General features: G+C 40.8%; 1 protein-coding gene across 2 annotated transcripts in view; it reads right to left on the bottom strand.

Annotated features, from left to right (window-relative positions):
• Positions 1–17,513: 17,513 nt before the first annotated feature.
• LOC122551339 (protein NOXP20) overlaps positions 17,514–23,698 on the bottom strand; it is a 60,929-nt gene continuing 54,744 nt past the window's right edge. For both annotated transcript variants that reach the window (XM_043693073.2, XM_087987257.1), the window contains exon 14: positions 17,514–21,269. In XM_043693073.2, the coding sequence (XP_043549008.1) occupies positions 21,168–21,269 (102 nt within the window). In that variant the 3' untranslated portion in view covers positions 17,514–21,167. The remainder of the gene's footprint in view (positions 21,270–23,698) is intronic.

The following is a 23,698-nucleotide window of genomic DNA, read 5'->3' as shown; positions in this document are numbered from 1 at the left end:
GACACAAGGATCGGTGCTGGGTCCTCTACGTTTTGTCATTTACATAAATGATTTGGATGCGAGCATAAGAGGTACAGTTAGTAAGTTTGCAGATGACACCAAAATTGGAGGTGTAGTGGACAGCGAAGAGGGTTACCTCAGTTTACAACAGGACCTTGACCAGATGGGCCAATGGGCCGATGTTCCGAGAAGTGGCAGATGGAGTTTAATTCAGATCAATGCGAGGTGCTGCATTTTGGAAAAGCAAATCTTAGCAGGACTTATACACTTAATGGTAAGGTCCTAGGGAGTGTTGCTGAACAAAAGGACCTTGGAGTACAGGTTCATAGCTCCTTGAAAGTGGAGTCGCAGGTAGATAGAATAGTGAAGAAGGCATTTGGTATGCTTTCCTTTATTCGTCAAAGTATTGAGTATAAGAGTTGGGAGGTCATGTTGCGGCTGTACAGGACATTGGTTAGGCCTCTTTTGGAATATTGTGTGCAATTCTGGTCTCCTTCCTATCGGAAGGATGTTGTGAAACTTGCAAGGGTTCAGAAAAGATTTACAAGGATGTTGCCAGGGTTGGAGGATTTGAGCTACAGGGAGAGGTTGAATAGGCTGCTTTCCCTGGAGCGTCAGTGACCTTATAGAGATCTATAAAATCTGGATAGGATAAATAGACAAAGTCTTTTTCCCTGGGGTGGGGGAGTCCAGAACTAGAGGGCATAGGTTTAGGGTGAGAGGGGAAAGATATAAAAGAGACCTAAGGGGCAACCTTTTCACACAGAGGGTGGTATATGTATGGAATGAGCTGCCAGAGGAAGTGGCGGAGGCTGGTACAGTTGCAACATTTAAAAGGCATCTGGATGGGTATATGAATAAGAAGGATTTGGAGGGATATGGGCTGGGTGCTGGTAGGTGGGACTAGATTGGGTTAGGATATCTGGTCGGCATGGACGAGTTAGACCAAAGGGTCTGTTTCCGTGCTGTACATCTCTATGACTCTATGACTCTAACTTACTGTCTGAATGCATTATACTGACTTCATTGCACAGGAGAGTACTTAAGGTGAGGAATTTTGTATTCCAAAATTTTTCTAGTCATTTTACCCACTCCTTATATGTTGTCCCAGAATTGAACCTGGTTTCCCAAATGGATTTCATCTATTGCCTTCCTAATCATTCTAACTTGTTTAAAATCTTTTGTAGCCCTTGCCTTCACTAGATCCCCTACTTTTTGTCAGGACATTGTAACAGAAGGTATCTTATGCTCAAGCTCCAAAGATACATAAACATCTCATTCACCCCCTTACAAGTGCTGCAGGTGAGGGAGATCACACCACAATGGAATGAAGGTCAGCCTCGTCTCTTAGCAACATGCTACATTGCCACATTACACAGGGAAAAAATTCCTGTCTCTGGCAGTTATAAAAATTCCATGGCAGATGGTATGATAAAAACCTGTTTTTCAAAGATTTATTTCAAAAGTGGCAGCATCAACCAGCAAATAATTCACATAAAGTTGTCTAGAAACTAGAAAGTTGTATCCTGGCACAAGAGTTTGCAGCTCATGAAACATTCAGCTTTTGTGTTTTCATTATTGTCTGTCAGATACTTTTATTTCCATAATAATAAAAAAACCGATACACCATATAATGTTTTTACGTATTGTGAAGTGATAATAATAATTTGTTCTTATGCTAAAATAAATGCTTTGTCAGAGCACCTGCTCCAGAACATTTCGCACGTTTTCTAACTGTCTTCAGTGTTTACCAACCTATACCTCTTCTACAGTAAATCGAGAAAGATTAAAATATAATTCACTGCATTCTAACACAAATACTTATCGAGCTTTGTCAAACTAATATGAAGAAACTATATTTATACTTTTTGATGATTATCACTATTAACATTTTATGAATAAAGGCTAAATTGATATAATCAATCATTCCTTCTTATGAAGACCTAGAGACTTCCACTGTACACACCTTCTCAGTTACAAATGTTATAAATGTGTTTATTATCCTAAATGCTGACTGAATCCCAGCCTTTGGCTATTGGTTTACCTCAATATTTCTGCAGCTATTGATTCGATCACCTGTACCCTCACCTCCACTCCCATGCCCTGGATCCCAATAAAACCATTACACCCTCTCATCCTGACTGTCATCCACTGCAGATCTCATCTCTGCTCCCCAAGTCCAATGATCACAGACTTGAAAGATTATGGGGCAATTTACTTAATAATTCACAGCCAGAACTGCCTTGAGATAGAAAGTACTATCAGACCTTGTCTGCTAAAATTGCTCACTATTCCAGGATCATCCTAGAGTGTGAAAGTAACTCCCAACTTCTTATCCCTACTGCAACTATTTTTGTAAACACTTCTCCCCTGTCCCCTGTACCTTCCCCTGCACCAAAAAATGCAAAGCTTTTGCAGACTTCTTTGCCCCTAACAGCAAGATAATCCAATCTGTTAGCTCTAGTACGTTCCTCCATTAGACTTGCCTGTCGACTATGAGTCTAAACGTGTTAAGATAGAGGAGTGCCTTAACCCCCTATGATGGTGTCATATGGACTTATGAGAAGAGCAGTTTAATATTTCAGTGGACTGAGACCTAACACTGGCCTTTGTAATATTAACTGTAATAATGTCTATCATATCAATGCAACTAGTGTGACGAGTTACATGTAATCAATTACTTTTTGTTCAATACAAGAGCTTTTCATAGTGAGATCAGTACAATGATTTCCTCTATCTCACTAGACTGAGCAGGCTCTGCAGATTCTAACACTTAAAGAAGCAATGATTTGGAGATGCCGGTGTTGGTCTGGGGTGTACAAAGTTAAAAATCACACAACACCAGGTTATAGTCCAACAGGTTTAATTAGAAGCACACTAGCTTTTGGAGTGTCGCTCCTTCATCAGGTGTGACAATCAAGACAACTGCAAGAGAAACAGGGACCATTATTGGAACTACAGACAATCTGAAACATCCAGAAAGAAAAGGCATAAAAGAAGTGGAATACATCTCTTGAAACCACAATTTAGTCATTTAGCAAAACTGGGGAGTGCTTGTGCAGTGGTAGTGTCTCTACCTCTGGTTTAGGCAGGCTTATGTTCAGATCTTACCTACTTCAGCAGTGTGACATAATAGCCCTGGGCAGGAAGTATCTATTTAGTCAAACTGCAGTTAAATTGCCATCATTTATTAAAGTCAAACACAACAAGATTTATTCAGTAAAGCTGTTAAGGAATCAAGAGTCCTTTATTAAGGTCACAAATAGTGGGATTCATCCAAAACAATTGTGAAAAAGACAGGAACCATCTATTTTATCTCCAATTTGACTGCGGCACTGAGGGGTTAATACATCATCAGAAATAATACTGCCAGGAATAATTAATTTTAAGGATCGAGCAAATGGAACATGGGTGGAAATTCCCTGTCTCTGGGTTGGCACAGACAAAGGCTATAACTTGGGAAAATATGGTGAGACTGAAAAACTTGCTTTCTGGTTTTTCATATTGAAAACATTTCCCAGTTTTGAATGGTAAATTCAAAATCTTGCCATTGAGTGGTAACTATCTTATTTCCATGTATTTGTATCTCACTAATTGCCCAACTTGCTTGAATATTATATAAAACATAAGATAAGGAGTAGAATTAGGCTATTTTGCCCATTATGTCTGCTCCACCATTTGATCATGGCTGTTATTTCTCAACTACATTCTTCTGCTTTCTCCCCATCACCTTTGATCCCCTTAATAACCAGGAATCTTTTTATCACTGTCTTAAATACACCCAATGACTTGACCTCCACAGCCTTCTGTTGCAATGAATTTCACAGATTAACAACCCTCTGGCAGAAGAAAATCCTTCTCATCTCAGTTCTAAAGGGTCATCCCTTCACTCTGAGGCTCTGCCCACTTGTGGAAATGTCCACTTCATCCAGGCCTCTCCATGTTCTGTCAATTTCAATGAGATCCCTCCTCATTCTTCTAAACTCCTTCTGGAATAGACCCAGACTCCTCAACCACTCCTCATATGACAAGCCCTTCATCCCTGGGATCATTCTTGTAAACGTGCTCGCACCCCCCTCCAACAACAGCATCTCCTTCCTCAGATACAGGGCCCAATACTGCTCACAATATTCCAAACGTGGTCTGACCAGTATCTAATACAGTCTCAGCAGTACATCTCTGCTCTTGCATTCCAGCTCTTTCAACATTGCATTTGCCTTCCTAACTGCCAACTAAACCTTAAATGCTGAACTAGGACTCTCAAGTCCCTTTGTGCATTGGATTTCTGAAACATCTCCGCATTTAGAAAATAGTCAATGCCTCTATTCTTCCTACAATAGTGCATAACTTCACACTTCCTCACTTTGTATACTATTTGCCACTTCTTTATCCACTTAGATCCAAGATGGCAGAACCGGCAAGGTACCCTTCCACTCTGGGTGACTGTTTCCTCTCTTCTATCCTTATCCTTTTTGTTTTCTTTCTTTATCTTTTTCTTCGTCTTCTTCCTGGTGACAATGGAGGAGGAAGTGACATCGCCGAGGGGAGTAGCCAAGTGGGACTCAGCGAGGTGGTGGCCTGGCCTGGCGACTGAGCCACAAACTCCTGGTTGTAGTAGGTCCGGAGCAGGGACTCTTTGTTATCAGTGTTGTGACGGCAGCAGGCAAGCCTGGAGCTACTGGTTGCGGGTGTGAGAGCGGGTCCAATGTGGTGAGCTGGGCCCATTGATGAAGAGATGGCATGTGAAGAATAGCAACTCTGACGTTGGTGGGTCCAGCCCAATGGTCAGGCCACATTGTGGAAGTAGCGGAGTGAAGATGGAATTTCTTTCAGCTTTATCTTTTTATTCCTGAAGTATTCTAATGGCACTGGGTTGTGGTGATAGTTAAGTCTTTTCACTGCATTTACCATGTTGTTCATTGTAGTGTACAAGTGACAATAAATCATCATTTATTCATTCTCCTGACCTATCCAAATCCTTTGTAGACAGGCAGGAGCCTGGAAGAAAACAGCAAGCCAGGCAGCATCAGGAGGTGCAGATAAAGGGGGTGGGTGTAAGGGGAGGTGCAGATAAAGGGGACGGCAGGGGCAAGGTGGTGAATTGGGGATAGGTGAAGACATGGAGACGGTACAATCTGGTTGGTCAATGGGAGGAATGAATCCAGTTGGTGGTAGGGAGCAGTGGAAGGGAGGGGGAGGGCATGGAAAGGGAGTTGGGTGATGGGAAGAGAGGTTATTTGAAATTGGAGAACTCAGTGTTGAGTTCTCTGGGCAATAGCTGCCCGAGGGATGACGAGGTGTTGTTCTTCCAATTTGCAATTTGATTTGTTGTGGCAATGTAGGAGGCCAAGAATGTCCATGTCGGAAAGGGAGTGGGAAGGGGAAATAAAATGGGAGGTGACTGGGAGGTCAGGTTGACCCCTGTGGGCCTGGCTGAGATGCTCGGCGAAATGTTCCCTCAGTTTATGTTTAGTCTTCCTGATGTAGAGAAGACCACATCGGGAGCACCTGATGCAGTAAACTAGGTTGGAAGAGAGGCAGGTGAACCTCTGTCTTAACTGGAAAGATTGTTTGGGACCCTGGATGGAGGTGAGTGGGGTGGTATACTGGCAGATTTTGCATCTTTTCCAGCTGCAGGGGAAGGTACCCGGGGGTTCGGGGGGATTGGTTGGGAGAGAGGCACAAACCAAGGACTATTGAAGGAATGGTCCTTGAGAAAGACAGCGAGAGGTGGGAAGGGGAAGATGTTCTTGGTGGTGGGGTCTAGTTAGAGTTGGTGGAAGTGTTTGAGGATGATGTGTTGGATGTAGAGACTGGTGGGGTGGTAGGTGAGGACAGGGGGGACCCTGTCTTTATTGCATTTAGGAGGGAGGGGTTTAGAGCAGTGGAACGGGGAATGGAAGCCGTGCAGTGGAGGGCTGTCTGGATGACAGAGAGGGGACAAAGCACATTGTTTAAAATACATCGACATCTTGGATGCTTGGGAGTGGAATGTCTTCTCATCTGAGCAGATGGAGTGGAGGCGGAGGAATTAGGAGAACAGGATGGAGCTCTTGCAGGATACTAGGTAGGTGGAGGTGTAGTCCAGGTAGTTTTGGGAGTCTGTGAGTCAGTAGTAAGCGTCTGTCTGGAGACCTTTGCTGGAGATGGAAATGGCGTGGTGTCAGAGAGTTGGCGTTCAGCATCTGCGATATTGAGGTCCGTTGTCCAGATTCCCACCACCTCACCTTTGTCAACATTGTCCAACTCCTTTTGCAGTCTCCACAATTCTTCAACATTACCTGTGCCTCTAGCTGTCTTTGTGTCATTTGTAAACTTAGCAATAATGCCCCCAGTTCCTATGTCCAGAAAGTTAATGTATAATGTGAATAGTTGTGATCCCAACATGGACCCCTGCAGAACTCCTCTAGTCACTTTTTTATCCCCACACTCTGCCTTCTGCCGGTCAGCCAATCCTCTGTCCATGCCACTATCTTGCCCTGAACACTATGGGCTGGTTATTAGCAGCTTCCTGCGCAGCACCTTGTCAAAGCCCTTCTGGAAATTCAAATACAGAGGAACCTTGATTATCCGAACGAGATGGGTGGGCACTATTTCGTTTGGATAATTGATTATTTGGTAAATTGATCTCCTCTGGGGCTTGGAATTTTCTGTGAAGTCTGCTTCCCAGTCAGGCGGCGAAACAGCAGCACACTGCGCACAAGACTCCACCCTCTGCCTGCCCCGCCATCTGCCCCACCTCACCCCCCGCCTGCCCTGCCATCTGCCCCACCTCACCCCCTGCCTGCCCTGCCATCTGCCCCCACCTCACCCCCCTGCCTGCCCTGCCGTCTGTCCCCACCTCACCCCTCTGCCTGCCCTGCCATCTGCCCCCACCCCAACCCCCGTCCGCCCCCAACACCATCCACCCCCACTCTCTCTGCCACCCCCCCTCCCCGCCTGACTCCCCCAACCCTGTCCACCCCCACCTACTGTTGGAGAGATTTTCTGGGAAGGGTTCAGGATACACCAGGGAAGGTGTTGGGGGAGAGAGAGAGAGAGGGTGGGCGGGAGATCAGTCATTTGGAGACGGTGCCTGGACTGTCCAGGACTGTTCTTGGCAGCATTTCAGTGAGCCGAGTTTGTTTTTAATCATTGTAAACAAAGGACGCGATCAGGGTTGAAACACCTCTTTAACGTAATGTTTCTATCGGGACCTCGAGAACACCTTCGGATAATCCGATATTCGGATAATTGATATTTGGATAATCGAGGTTCCTTTATAGATCAGATCCACTGGCTCTCCTTTATCTAACTTGCTCGTTACCTCCTCAAAGAAATCTAAGAAATTTGTCAGGCATGACCTTATCTTGTTGAAGCCATACTGACTCAGCCCTATTTTATCATGCACTTCCAAGTGCTCTGCAATTTCATCCTTAATAATAGACTCTAAAATGTTACAAATGACTGAGGTCAGGCTGATTTTCCATCTTCTGCCTTGTTTCCTGCTTTAAACAGGAGTGTTACATTCACCATTTTGCATTCCTCTGGGACCATCCATGACTCTTGTAACCCCTAAAGATCACCACTGATACTTCCACAATGTCCTTAGCTATCTCCTTCCGAACTCTGGGCTGTAGTCCATCTGGTCCAGGTGATTTATTCACCTTCAGACCTTTCAGTACCTTTTTCCTTAGTGATGGCCTCACGTCTGCCCCTGACTCTGTTTAAGTTCTGTTATGCAGCTGATGTCTTCCTCCTTAAAAACTGATGCTCTGCCATTTCTTTGTTCCCTATTACTACTTCTCCAGCCTCATTTTCCAGCAGTTTAAAGTCCTCTCTTGCCTCTCTTTACTTTTTATGTATCTAAAAAACCTCTTGCGATCTTTTTATATGTTAGTAGCTGGCTCATTCTCATATTTCATCTTCTACCTACTTACTGATTTTTTTTTAGTTATCCCCTGCTGGAATTTAAAGGCTTCCAAATCCTTGGGTTTCCCACTAATCTTCACCACGTTGTATACTTTTACTTTTATGGTCTCTGTGACTTCCCTTGGTTGCCTTGTCCTCCCTTTAATATGCTTTGTTTTCCTTGGGATGAATTTCGGCTGTGCCTCCCAAATTGGCCCCAGAAACCCCTGCCATTGTTGCTCCACCGTCTTCCCTCCTAAGCTCCCTTTCCAATCAACATTCCTGTCTCATGTCTTTGTATTTATTCTCACTCAATTGCAGAACTGACACGTCTGATGAATTCTTTTTCTTGAGATCTGTTACCAAACTGATTGTCCCAGCACACATGCACATTATGAAGTCCCTATGATTACTGTGCCTTTCTTATATTCTCTTTCTATCTCCTGATTTATTTTCTGGCCTATATCCTGACTATGGCTAGGAGGCCTGGAAGTAACTCCCACCTATTCATTCCCAGAGAAACCGGACAGTGTAAATGCCTGGCAGGAAAGCCAGAGTGAGTAGCCTGCCAGCTGCAGCGTGCTGGTTGCTTGCCCCAGTCTTCAACCAACTCTGTCAACATCACGACGTTCAACTGAAAACTTTCTAACCATTCAGAATCACAATTCAGCAATGCAATTTGTTTTCTTGAGTACAAAACTGTGATAGTACAATGAAAATCCAGGACTGCACTTATCGGTGAAATGAACTGTGGCACTAACACACATACTGTACTGCAAGGTCTAACTGACCCAGCTGGGCATTTTGATGTATTGTCCTCTCTCGGGGTGATTATAATAAAGCCATTTCAATAGTGAATACCTGTAGCTGAGCATTTACTACACTTATTCATTGTAATAGGTAACCATAATAAAAGTATTTCCAAAATATTAATACCTTTATTTCAACATCCTAATATCAATATGCTTATTAGCTCCCCCCTCACCACATGCATCTCTTTTTGCTATTGAAGCGGTGGTAAAAACCCATGTACGAAGAAAACCAAGGCAAACGCAAGGACAATTGAACAATATATTTTTAAAGATGCAATGGAGTTGCTATTTAAAGAGAAAATGCCTGTCCAACATGACTGTAAGAGTTGTGTGGAAAGCTTGTTACAGAGTTGTATTTGCTGCTCTCTGTAGGCTGCTCAGGGGAGTGACTGAGATGAACAGGAATACTGAAATTATACAAATTAACCTGTAAGAAAACATGCATTTTGTTTCAAACCATGGCCTGAAAATCTGTACAAATGTTTTGTACACAACCGTGATAAGAAATAGATTGATATATTCAGCTTATTGAAAAATCATCCTGGTGGCAGGGAAGGACGGTGCAAATAAACATAGGAACCATAGTTCTCAACAACTAGCTACAGGCAAGCACCAAAATAAAACTAAAGAATAAAATAATGAAAAGATTAGACAATAACCACAAACCTTCCCAGGGGTGGGGGAATCCAGAACTAGAGAGCATAGGGTTAGGGTGAGAGGGAAAAGATATAAAAGAGACCTAAGGGGCAATGTTTTCACGCAGAGGGTGGTACATGTATGGAATGAGCTGCCAGAGGAAGTGGTGGAGGCTGGGACAATTGCAACATTTAAGAGGCATTTGGATGGGTATATGAATAGGAAGGGTTTGGAGGGATATGGGCTGGGTGCTGGCAGGTGGGACTAGATTGGGTTGGGATATCTGGTCGGCATGGACGGGTTAGACCGAAGGGTCTGTTTCCATGCTGTGCATCTCTATGACCCTATGACATGTTATTGGGTGACCAATAGAGCCACTTAAGACTGCTACCTCTAACAGTGCTTTGCCAGCACCAACAGGGCCCACTGTTCTCTGGAGAAATTACCAAGTTGTCAGGTAAACCCTAGTGGCCTCTAATAGCTTCTTAAGAATCCTGTTTTGTGGCTGCTCCAGGGATTACTGAGCAGCCCCACAACAATATGGCACGAAAGGTGTTAATGGTCAAATGAAGAAGCTTGTCCCATTCCCAACCCAACTCACTAAAGTGTGGTCTTCTAGGCCTTGGAGTGCTCCATACAACACACTATTTGTTCAACATTTTTTAGGTGCCCTCTGTTTCATAACACTATACGATCATAAAATATAGGATAGAAATAGGCCATTCAGCCTGTTGAGTCTTTGCTGCCATTTGATCATGGCTGATGTTTCTCAACCCCAGTCTCCTGCCTTCTCCCTGTAACCTTTGATCCCCTCACTAATCAAGAACATATCTATCTCTGTCTGAAATACACTGAATGACCTGGTCTCCAGAGCCTTCTGTGGCAATCAGTTTCACACATTCACCATCCTGTGGCTGAAGGAAGGAATGTGCTGTGGCTGAAGGTAGGACTGTCTCCTGATTTCAGTTCTAAAATTCTCACTCGTAACAATACCCTTGGTCTTACTCTCTCCTACTAGTGGAAACATTTTCTTGATGTTTACCGTAACCAGGTCTCTCAATATTCTGGGAGAAAGAAAGGATTGCAGATGCTAGAGATCAGAGTCGAAAAATGTGATGCTGGAAAAGCACAGCCGGTCAGGTAGCGTCCGAGGAGCAGGAGAGTCGATGTTTTGAGCATAAGCTCTTCATCAGGAATGTTGGTGGCGGGGTTATGGGGGCAAGGGGGCTGAGAGATAAATGGGAGGAGTGTGGGGCTGGGTGGAAGGCAGCTGAAAATGTGATAGGTAGATGAAGGTGGGGATGATGCTGATAGGTTGGAGCAGAGAGGTGGGAAGGAAGGTGGACAGATAGGATAGATCAAGAGGACGGTGCCAAGTTGGAGGGTTGGATCTGGGATAACATGAGGGTAGGGGAGATGAGGAAACTGGTGACATCAACACTGATCCTGTGTAGTTGGAGGGTCAAGGGCGGAAGATGAGGCATTCTTCCTCCAGGCATCAGGTGGCTAGAATTTGGCGATGGAGGCGGCCCTAGTCATTAGCTGCCATGAAAAAGTCTCTTTATCTGCACTCTCTGCCTTCTGCCAGTCAGCCAATCCTCTAACCATGCCAGTACTTTGCTCCTAACACCATGGGCTCTCACCTTATTTAACAGCCTCCTATGCAACACCTTGTCGAAGGCCTTCTGGAAATCCGAATAGATCATGTCCACTGGCTCTTCTTTGTTTAACTTGCTTGTTACCTCCTTGAAGAATTCTATCAGAATTGTCAAGCATGACCTCCCCTTGTAGAAACAGCCCTATTTTACCATGCAATTCCAAGGACCCCACAATCACATCCTTAATAATGGACCTCAAAATCTTACAATTAGGGTCAGGCAACTGGCCTATAGTTTCCTGTCTCCTATCCCCCTCCCTTCTTAAACAAGGTTATCACATTGGCCATTCTCCAGTCCTCCGGGACCTTCCCTGACTCTAGTGATTCCTGAAAGATCACCATCAATGTTACTACAATCTCCTCAGCTACTTCCTTCAGAACTCTGAGGTGTAGTCCATTTGGACCAGGTGATTTTCATGCTGCAGACTCAATGACGTTCAGTGCTACTAATATTGAAGCTGTTGAGCTCAGTGGTTCCTGGTGAAAGCATTGGTAAGGGCAGGTTAAAGTCCTCAATTAGATAGTAATCCTGGTGATGACCTATCAATTGGAGACAGGATGGCTCTTTTCAATTCCAGCACAGAAACTTCTCAGGCTTTGAGAACATTTAGACTAGTGTGTGGCAATTTATGATTTTTAACCTCTTTTGACATTATTAACTTCTATGACCCACAGATCTCCCTTTCCTTCCCAACATCGATGGAAACATTGTCATTATCTGTACCTCTCTCTCTCCTCTCATGCCCTGTTTTAACTCCTTTCAGTTAGGTTTCAACTCCTCATACAGCATTATACAAACTTACACATTGTATTTATTTTATTTTTTCATGGATGTAGGCATCTCTGGCTAGGACAGCATTTATTATCCATCCTTAATTGGCCAAAGAGCAGTTAAGAATTGGGCACATTGCTATGGTTTGGTGTCACATTTAGGCCAGACCAAGTAAGGAAAGCAGATTTCCTTTCCTAAATGGCATTCATGAAACGGATGAGTTTTTATGACAACTGACAGTGGTTACATTGTGACTATAGGATGAGCATATTTAATATTCAACATATTTATTAAATTCAAATTTCACCATCTGCCATCATGGGATATGATCCTGAGGACCTTAGTCTGATGTTCTGGATTATTAGTCCAGTGATATCACCACTGCATTTCGTTAACTTTCTCTGGCCATGATATATTTTTTCTTCTTTTTCTCCTCACATTTTCTCCAGTCTTTGACACCATTAACTACACCGTTGTCCTCCATTTTATAACTTATCCTCATTTGATTTCAGTCTTACCTATCTGGCAACATCCAATGCATCTCTTCCTACTCTTAAAATGCAGCTTTACCTTCCTCCTCTTTACCATCCTCATATTGCACCTCGTCCAAAGACATTGATTAGTTTCCATACATACATTGATAATTCCAAATCCCATCTGCCAATTTCTCATAACCTCTGTACTAGCTTTTTGCTTTTTGGTATCTGGTCTGTAAGTATTTAACCCCTTGCTAGCATAGGATCAGATATGACCGTAAAACTTCAGGTATTAAGCAGATTTATTAAGAGTAAGGCAGGACAATAGTCTGGGCAGCAATTTACAGAACATGAGCTATATAGTTCCCTGTTAAAAATGCATGGGCAAAGGAGTTCAATTTTCCCATAGTTTATGATCCACAAGACCTTAAGACATAGGGTCAGAGGTAAACCATTCAGCCCATCAAGTTCATTCCACCATTCAGTGAGATCATGGCTGATCTGATAATTCTCAACTCCACTTTCTTGCCTTTTCCTTATAATCATTGATTCCCTTACTGATTAAAGAGCAGTCTGACCTCCACCTGCAGTAGGGAATTCCACAGATTCAGTACCCTCTGAGCAAAAAACTTCTTCCTCATTTCTGCTCCCCACCTGGGGAAATTTGCTGCAGGTGAATTGCAGATTCACGGATTCTTCAGCCTTGCTTGAGCTGTCTCCACAGGGACTGCGATGGGTTCATTGGTCAGCAACACAGCCTGCATGTCATTGTGGAGTGATGGCAAATTTCTGAGTACTGTTCTAATAGAGGAGGATAAACACATGACTTTTTGGTTGACAGAGTCAAGGACTTCTGGTGGATTGCCCTCACCTTGCTTCCCTTGCCATTGATTCCAACCCCCAGCCTGGTCTGCATTGTTACATTGTTTTCAACTTCAGTGTTCTATGTCGCCATGAGCTGAGACTGCAGCTCCATGTCCTCTTCTTTTTAAATGTTTTCTGAATTCCAGCTCTGTAAAATAATTTGCTACAACTCCTACCACACTATAAATGCAGTTGAAATTTTTATCATGTTCTTGTGATATCCAGGCTTGATTATTCCAATGCCCTTCCAGTCAGCTATTCATCACTCTTAATGAACATCAGCTCATCTGAAACCCTTAATTGTCCTTGTCAATCACCAAGTCTTCAATATATCCAATTTAAAATTCTCATCCTTGTGTTTAAATTCATCATTGCCTTTAATAATTTCCTCCCGGTATAATTTCAGCCACCTTTCATTCTTTAACTTCACATCTTTGATTAAGTTTCAAAGTTCTTTGCTCAGCATCTTTTATTCCTCAGGAATAAAAGTGCTACAAAATTATAAAATGTATTTTTTCTATTTATACAATTTATTTTAGCAGGGTGAAAATATCAATTGTCTTTCATCCCTGAATGTCTTAAGAGTCAGATACTTTGAATGAGACTGGAGTGACACACAGTTCATGATGATGTTCTTATAGTGCAAATTTTATTAAACTACCTTTCACTATTTATTCTGGTGGGAACATGAGATTAACCTGAAAGCTTCTGGCATAGTGAAATAACCACTAGTTTAAGGCATTATCACTTTGTAGGAGTTGCCCCCACAGCTTGTGAAATAGCCTCACTCCTGCATAAGATAGTGTTCAGCCATGATGTAATCCATAAGGTCATTTTCCAAGTTTGCACTGACAGTGGGAAGTTGACCATCAGCTGTGCATTTGGGAAGTATGCTGTCCATAACTTTTCATCCATTGAAGTTAATGGAGAATCAGTAAACATGAACTGCATTGTTTGCATGTGAAACTAGTTATTGTGAGTGTGAACTTGGAAAGTTAGATACACTGTAAGACTATCCAGTAGTGATCAATTCCGAAAATTCCTGATGATTTTGATGTGCACTAACAATCAAATTTTAGAAGTTGGCTGCAAGATGCTAATAAATAGTTTGGATCTCTTCTCTTGTTAAACCACAACCTGCTGAGATAGTTGTCCCTTGTCATTGCAAGATAAATGAATCAGGTCCATAGATGCAATTTGGAGCTTAATGGCAAGCATTGTTTTTTTGGGTATGATACTGATTTCCCTCACATCCAGTGTCAAATTCACTTGAACAGCTTCATTAGTAATGCTCCAACGACCACCGGGCATTATGTTTTCCAGTATATTAGTGGCCCTAAGTCTTGGAGTTACAGTGCATACATATAAAGTTATTTTCATATTGGTTCTTCTCTGGACTGTGACAAGAACCTGAATATTTTACTAGTGTCTATGCCCAGAACTAAGTACAATACCCCAGATGTAGTCTGATCAGAAAATCAAAGAGTTGAACAACACTTCACAAATACACAATTTATGAACTTAAGAAATAGGAGCAGAAGTTGGCCATTCAGGCCCTCAAGCCTGCCTTGCCAGTCTATGAAATCATGGTCGATTTGCCTCAGGCCTCTTATCATCTTTGGTGTCAGCTCTTCAACTCCGTGATATGTCAAAAAACGACCCACTCCTCTTACCCTCCAAAGCTCTCTGGGCTAGAGAATTCCAGACAATTATGACCGTCAGAGAAGAAATTCCTTTGAATTTCTGTTTTAAATTAATGTCCATGTATTCGCCAACTATGTCTCCTAGTTAGAGAATCTCCCCTGTAGGCTTGTATTCCTCCATCTCTGGTATATAGGTTTACTCTGGATATCAATAACCCAAAGCAGACCCAAGCACAGGCATACCTAACTGTACTTTATTGAAACAAGGCACACTGCAAAATATTGCCATAATAAATATACCTCACAAGCTTAACTTATAATGCTTCCAATCACATATGAACCAGTTTACATGGACTTGTCTGAGGATTAGACTGAAACATTTGATCATCCTCCTTCATCCAAATCGCCAGTCAGGATGACTCCAATTCCTGAGCTCGTTAGCTATTGTCCTGAGGCACATTCTCTTACTGTCCTGCTCGTACACACAGCCTACACGATCAATCCTTGATACTGTCCAGTCTTCAGTGATCGCTTGGTTGACCACTAGCAAACATCACAAGTGTGTTATGTCTACTACACAAAAGTCAGTTGACCTTTCACCTCTTGTTTTCTCTGAAGGGATTCTTAACTCTCAGTCTTCACCTCAGGCCAGCTTGCTCATAGCTATTTCTTTACAGCTTTTGTGTATAACCAACTCTATGATACACACAGCACACCTGTGGTCAACCATAGTTTGCTGTCCTGACAAATGGGTACTAGTTCAGTACATCTCCTACTGAATTACAACAGTGCTTCCCTATCTTTAATATCAACACCCCTAGCAATATTGGCAAATCTTCCATTTGCTGAAGAACACCCAGATCTTCTGTACTTTTTTTTTGCAGTCTCTCTCCATTTAAATAATTGTCTGCCTTTTGATTCTTCTCACCAAAGTGCATGACTGCACACTATCCTACTTGAACTCACTGACAGGTCGAGTGATCGGGCAAAAACTTATCTATCCTCTTACTGATTCCTTACATCTTCATCATAACTTACCCTCCCATCTACTCTTCTATCAGAAAATGTGTTTACATTACACTCTGCCTACTCATCCAAATCATTAATACAGCTAGTAAATAATTGATGCCCTGGGACTGATCCTTTAGTCACTCCACCAGTTATGTCTTTCTAATTTGAAAAAGACCCATTAATCCCCACTCTTGTGTGTTTACCAACCCTCAATTTATTCTATTACATTACTCCAAACATAGTGAGCATCTATTTCACAATAACTTTTAACATGGTACCTTATCAAATGCTTCCTTGAAATCCAAATATCCTACATCGACTGGTTCCCCTTCATTAACTTTGCTTGCTATATCCTCAAAGAAATCTAACAAATTTGTTAAATAAGATTTCCTTTCTACAAAGCCATGGTAACTCCGTTGATTAAGCTTTTCTACATGCCCTGTTGTTCTTTCTGTAATAACAGATTCTAGACTTTTTGCACAGATATTAGGTTAACTGGCCCATAGTTCCTGCTTTCAGTCTCCCTCTCTTCTTTAACAGGAGTGTCATAGTGGTTGTTTCAAATCTGCTGGAAAGCTTCAAAAGTCTAGTGAGTTCTGGAATATTTTGACCAATAACCACTACCTCTGCAGCCATTTCCTTGCAGATAGACCATCACATCATAGCACCCTGCCTGCCTTTAGTCCCATTAATTTGTCAAATATCTTCTCTCTCACAATAGGATCTGTTCCAAGACCTTTCCTGCCATTAGCACTTGTTTGATATCTGTGGGATATCAGTATTTTCAGTGTTCTTTACCAGGTACACTAACAAAAACATGTTGGTTTAAATCTGTTCCCTGTTAACCTTCCAGTCACATCTTCCAAGGGTCCCCCACTAACTTGAGCTAGTCTTTCTTTTTATATACTTGCAGAAGCACCTACTGCGTTTTTATATTTCTTGCCAATTTATCTTCGGAATCGGCTTTCTCTCCTTTTATTTGCATTTTAGTCATTTAAATAGCTGAATTCTAATAAATTCCCAATCTCCTGGTCTACCATTAGCTTTTGCCACTTTGTTTGCCTTAATTTTATTAGATCCTCTCGGTTACCACCTTTGTTAACCATAGGTGGTTCATCCTTCACATCGAGTCTTTCTTTTTGACTGAAATAATTTTTTTGCTGAGAATTATTAAACATCTGCTTAAATATTTACTACTGTTCATCTACTGGCATTTTCTTGGTCTATTTTAAAGAACATTTTCTTCATACCTATATAATTATTTAAATTCAGGACACTGGTTTGATACCTAAGTTGATCTCTCTCAATCTGAAATACTACCACATTTCGATTACTAACCCTAGATGTTACTTAATTATGAGATCTCTTATTAATCCTACCTGATTACACATTATTCTCTGCAGAAAGCCAACTCCTGCAAATACACGTCATCTATCCTTCCAGGAATATACATAAAATAAGGTTAAAAACCTGCTGGCCTGTATCTGTTAATGGTCTGACATGCTCATGTGTGAACTAGTTTGCTTTGAAGGTCACAGCTCGAGAGCAACGATTAAGCAACCCTCAGTGCAAGTAAAGAAAGGTATTGAGACCCTGCCTTGTTCTGAGAAATGTTAATTATCATTTTAGATACTAATTTTTTCAAATCGAAACATCAAAAGTATATTAAATCTTTTTTTAAGTGGGAGGAAAAGAAATTCTGTTGTATTGGACATAGTATAGTGTATACAATAATGAAACACAATACAAACATTTCCCTCAGTAATATTTATTCAAGCCAAAATGATTAACAAAAAATGAAGGAGGAATCTATTGAGCAGAATAACTGCTCACTAAATTTACTATAAATCTATTCACTAACTTAATTATCATTTGCAGTACAGACTGTTTCAGGTCTAAATATTAAGAGTCAATTGAATGCTTAATATTTTTTCACGTTTTGAACTATTGCCCCATATGAACTCCAACTGACCTCCTTCATATGAGAACTGCAATGTGATATACAGAAAAACAAACTGTAAACTTCTGGATTTATATTATCATAGGAATTAATTTTAATGATGAGGCAGCCAAACATTTCTGTTTATTCTGTTCCTTTGACTATGTTAACTAACCTCTATTGTAAAGTTGTTTAGTGCATTTTCTTTCCATAGAAAAACAGATGCATGCCATTATCAATAGCATTTTCAAGACTACGAAGGTTGAGTAAACATAAAAAAACATAAAACAACAGTTATCATTTCTTTTACAGAGAAATGTTGATGCCTTCGAGAAAGGTTTCAATGCTGCACTCTTGCTGAATATTCTTTCTGTTATTTGGATAAAGCACAAATGAAAACAAAACTTGTTGATTTATTCCTTTCTAAGTTTCAGGTTAGGTCTGATTAAATCGGATACTGGCTCTCACCAATAATTTTCAGGGAAATATTTGCCTCTTCCAAACATACCTGCTTTGATTAATAAGTTTTTATAGAAGTAATTTTTCTGATTGCAAAGAACGTTATAACCTAAAAAAGACATTGATTGAACATGATTTTGCTTTGTTTTTTGACAAATTAACAGAAAAAAAACATGAAAATCTGATGGCCTAATTATTTACTCTGTTGACTTGAACAGAACTTCAACTGACTAAACAGCAATGGAATGTGTATCAGTTACATGTAACATTTGCTAAGATCTGTATGCGATCATCTCACTCCTACTACATCATGAAGATGGTTAGACATTTTGTACTCTGAATGCAATTTAAACAATAAATAATTCATCAATTTTTCAATAACAATATGTAAAATTTATACAGCTGTATATAATACAGTCATATACCATTTGAATTTTAAAACAAAACTGGAGACATTTAGACTCCTTGAATGTGGCTCCATGTGCACTGGCTGACCCCACTATTGTATCCAAATAGCCATTCATCATCTGTGAGCCTTGGTTGCAACTGATGACTAGTTATTCAATCACTGCCTGAATATCTTCTCAAAGATTGCCATCTCCATCAGGAGTTACTGAATAACAACTGGAAGCAGCAGCCTCGGATGCTGAGGCCAACACTAGCACCTCTTAGAGGCCAGAAACAGAAGGTGGGACTCAGCGATATCACCTTTGGTATCTGAATCATTAATAAAAACAAGCATTGCACTTAATTTGGTACTAATATCTTTAGAAAGAGGAACTTGATGTTACAAAGGTTTTCCTGAACTTCTTTTACAAACGTTGTGCTTTTCAATACTGTTACTCTCAGGTGTTGTGTTTAGACTGCACTTCCTTTTTGTGAACACGCCAGCCAATACATAGACAACATTATCAAAATCAGATGAATGCAAACTTCTGGCAAAGATTATGGAAATAAATATGGGCCAGTGACAAGGTCAGCCCAGTTTTCTCTTTAGTTTTATAGTCATTGTCCATCTCTTAGAAGAATTAGATATGTACCCGCCTCTCCTGTTTCACCAAACAAATGCCAAGTGCAGGTCTTTTGTGCCCATGACTTTACAGCTGAATGATTATCCATTTTATACTTATATATGACTAAGCAAACAAAATCTAGACAAAATTGTATTTATTTACTGTATTAAACTACAGATATTTTGTTTTTTGTTAATTTAACGCAAATCAAAACATCATGAAAATGTATAGGATTTTCCTGTTAGGCTGTGGGTCCTGCCCTCTGCTTTGCCTAGGGGTCAGAAGACTGTGCTGTGTGGGAAACAAGCACTTAGTGGACTTTCTGATGGAGCAGCTGATAATGGGTCAGAAGGTAAGCTCACTATAAAATTAAGGGTGGTTGGCATATTGTTGAAGTTGGAGCTATAGTCACAGCCCACCAGCTAGGAAGCAGCAGCAGCTGGACTCTGACATTAAAGTGAAAGTGAGGCTGCACCCCAACATGCAGGGGCCCTAGTTACAATGTTTCTAAATATTAAACAAAAATGGTCCTTGCAGCGGGTCACAGCTAAGGGGGATAGGAAAGAAGCCTACTGATGCTGTGATCTGCAATTGGTGCTGTGCCCTGGCAAATGAGAGAGGTCTTCATGTCTGCCTGGAGCACTGAAAACCATTCCCCATCACAGACAGGAAATCGTAGGCCAAATGGAAAATCCCAATCAATGTTTTTCAATTGGTCACCAACCAGTTTAATTGGCCATTCTGCACAAGCAGGTAGGTATACCTGTTGCTCTCACTATCTTGCTCTAGGAGAATGAAGCAGGGGCACTGATACACCAACAATGGCACAATTTTTAATGGTGGTCAGCCTCTGCTCCCAGCATTGTGGGGGCTATAAGTTCAACCTCAAATCTTTATTCATTTCTGATTGTTTAACTTCTCAAATTACTTTATATAAATTAAAACATGACATAAAACTCATCTAAATCTTGAGAAAACTGCAACTTGGATTACAAGAAGAGGAGTATTCTAATATATAATGCATGGTTAAAGGAAAAAAAAATTAGAAATATACGATCAAATTTCCAAAAAGAGTGACAACTTCACTGGTGATAAACAGAGATACTAGTGAAATTGCCATTTTTGCATTTATTCTCTAAGATTCTGTTGGACTCTCATTGAAGCTTCAATGGGAGATTAGGATAGCTCTGTGGAAGGTCAATGCTTATGTGTTTAACCAGCAAGCATTTATTTTTGTTCATTTCAGGTTAGTGTAGGTTATATCAATAATATTTTTAATAATGGCTATTCAGCAGAAATTTTCAAGAAGAAATTTAAAATATACAGTAACCTTTAACCTTCACTCTTTATTCATTTATTGCATCTAAAGCATTGTAGTGATTCGCTACAATCCCTACAATAAATAACACTCTTGTTTCTCATCCTGAATCAAAACATTATTTCCTTGCAACACTAAAGAAATTATTATAATGCTGCAAAAATATTACTGACAGTTGTCTAGTTTTTACTGTTACTAAAATAGAAAAGTGCATCTTCACTCTCAAGTGAGTAGAAGCTAAATTCTTGTATCGATGCTGTGATTTAATTATTATCACAAATAGTGTTTTTCACTGTGGATAAAAGGTAATTTGAAATTGAAAAGATTTTCAAATACTGTAAAAGTTAATGCATGAGTTACACCCTCAGATGTCTCAGGCACTGGAGTTAAGAAATCTGATATATGTACTATTAGTATTCATTGCTATTCGAAGAGTATGGTACACCACAGAACAATACTCATTTCATTGCATTATTTTAGATCTTCCAAAAATTAAGGCAATTGGTGTTATAATTATGCTTACAAAATTAACAAATTCTACTAATATTTCTTTTCTACAATTTTAGTGTAAACCTTTCAGAGCAGAACCAGGCTCCTGCCAACTTTCCAGCTAGCTGTCCAAAATTCTGCAATTCAAAATCTCATATTAATAAATGCAAAGATAGTCACACGGTTTCCTAGTTGTCCACTTTGTTGGTGTTGGACTGCAGGTGGCAAATCTGAAGAATTGGAAGCAGTAACTGAAATGCACCTTGAATGTAGGTTGTACTGTTAGAGCCCTGTAAAGATGAAGGCACATTAGTTCCTTTAAATGTTAACAATTTTTTGACATAAGTTCATACTCTTCATAACCAAACCCAATAAGAAATTCTTCCTGCTTCCCAATCAATTGGCTCACTTTCAAAAGGGACTTACACAGAATGGAATTCTCTAAGCAAATAGTGTGACTTGCAAGCAGATAAATTATACTAGGTGTTTGTACAATTTTCTCAGCAATGAATAACTGCATGGCAAATAGTGAATCACCATAGCATATCTTGTAAAATCCAGCCCAAAGCATTACACAGTTTACAGAAACAGTTCAGTCAGCAGCATAGATTAGGAGTTATTGGTAACATCTATGGTTTGATTGTATTTCTAGTTCATTGAAAAAAGTAATGGGGCTTTGACCTAACCATCCAACAAAAGATACAATACGATCACAAGCTTACACCCTAAGAAAGTAAAAATAGAAAATTGTAAATGATGGCAATCAGAAATAAGACATAAAACACTGATCATTTATAAAAATCTATAAAGGGAGGATGGGCTACAATGTTGCTGTTGCATTGCATGCATTAGAAATGAAAATTGGAAGCTAAGTATGCTCTTTCCATAAGGCTGGGGGAAAAGAAATGTTGACAGAAGAGACGGTCAACAAATGCATCAATCACAGTAGAGGAAGATGTCCTGCATTTTGAGAAAATATTTTCTTAGTGCTGTACAATGAACTTAAACAAGTGGAAAAAGCATACATAGTGCTTTCTCCATCATCTCATTCAACTTACACGAGCTATAATTTCCTCCAGCTAAACGTGGAGGTGACTGAAGTCATTAACTTTGATCCCCACCACAAATCTTGCACCTTTGTCAAAGTATTGATTCCCCTAATTTTCCAGGAATGATCCAGACTGTTCACAACATAAGGGCTGGAACCTTTGTGGAATCAGAATGATTCTGGAAACCTTTAAAATGGTAGGTGGGGACCAATTCCAGGATTCCCATCCCATTCCCTGTACTTTCAAAGCTCCCTGGTGCAGGATAAAGGTGCAAGTAGCAAGCCCACACAGTGCACTTCAAACATGGCTGGCTCCACTGCTGGGTAAATTCTCAGATGTTATTTTTATCTATTTGGGTCAGCTTCACTATGACTAGTTGGTCATAGGTCCTCAGAGAATGGGGAACCATGCCCTGAACCTTTGGAAGGGCAATCTTAAAAGGTCTTTTCCATGCACCCCCCAATACAACTCGTTGCCAACTTATGTGCTCCATCCATGTTCATAGTCCTTGGCACCTTCTAAAGCAACAATTGAACCTCCATACTCAATCATCCAATTTGTACCAGGTACAGAACATGAGGACTGGTGTAAGAACTCAGTAAACGTTCATGTCTCACCTTTCACTTTTTGGAAGCATAGAGACTATTGTAATGAAGCAGATGCAGTTGTCAACAGCTAATTCTCACAAACATTATAAGGAGCAGATAATCAATATAAAATACAGATTAAGGAATAAATATTTGTCATGGCTTTGGGGATAATTTCTACTTCAAAATAGTTCTTTAAAGTTTTTATTTGTCCACTCGCGGTACATGTGCATCATTGGCTGGCTAGCATTTATTACTTATCCCTAGTTGCCCTTTAGAAGCTGATGGTGAGCTGCCTTCTTGAACAGGTGCAGTCAGGGGTGGCACGGTAGCTCAGTGGTTAGTACTGCTGCCTCACAGAACCAGGGACCTGGGTTCGATTCTAGCCTAGGGCGACTGTCTGTGTGGAGTTTGCATTTTCTCCCCGTGTCTGTGTGGGTTTCCTCCGGATGCTCCGGTTTCCTCCCACAGTCCAAAGACGTGCAGGTCCGGTGAATTGGCCGTGCTAAGTTGCCCATAGTGTCAGGTGCATTAGTCAGAGGGGAATCGGTCTGCGTGGATTAATCTTCGGAGGGTCAGTGTGGACTGGTTGGGCCAAATGGCCTGTTTCCACACTGTAGGGAATCTAATCTAATCCACGTGCTGTATGTTTTTCCCACAATGCCCTTAGGGAGGGAATTCCAGGAATTTGACCCAGTGACAATGAAAGAAGAAATGTATAGTACAATGGAATCTTGCACATCAACCTGAGCAAGCACATGGTACCTCATCTGAAACACCACACCCCTGACAGGACTGCAATGGAACGTCAGTCTTTGTCGGAGGTAAAGTGCTTTGTGGGTGTGAACTACATTATATAAAAGCAAATCAATTTTTCCCCTATTTGGTCATTTTCTTTACTACTTGGACATTAATAAAAAATATTTCTGTGTTTCCTCTTTATGTTACCCATTAATTGATTTTTGAACATTCACTTTGTTTTTCTTACTTCTCTTTGCAGTTCTACCATGTTTCTGAATCCTGTATGGTTCCCTACTAAATTATGAGCTGACACCTAACATAAACCTTTTTCAGTTTCATTTG

This window comes from Chiloscyllium plagiosum, unplaced genomic scaffold, assembly GCF_037043375.1.
Source record: "Chiloscyllium plagiosum isolate Xiang-an unplaced genomic scaffold, Cpla_swu_hap1 HiC_scaffold_1, whole genome shotgun sequence".
Classification (NCBI taxonomy): Eukaryota; Metazoa; Chordata; class Chondrichthyes; order Orectolobiformes; family Hemiscylliidae; genus Chiloscyllium; species Chiloscyllium plagiosum.
Note: the sequence above shows the minus strand (reverse complement) of the source record. Positions and strands in the feature narration are given on the sequence as shown.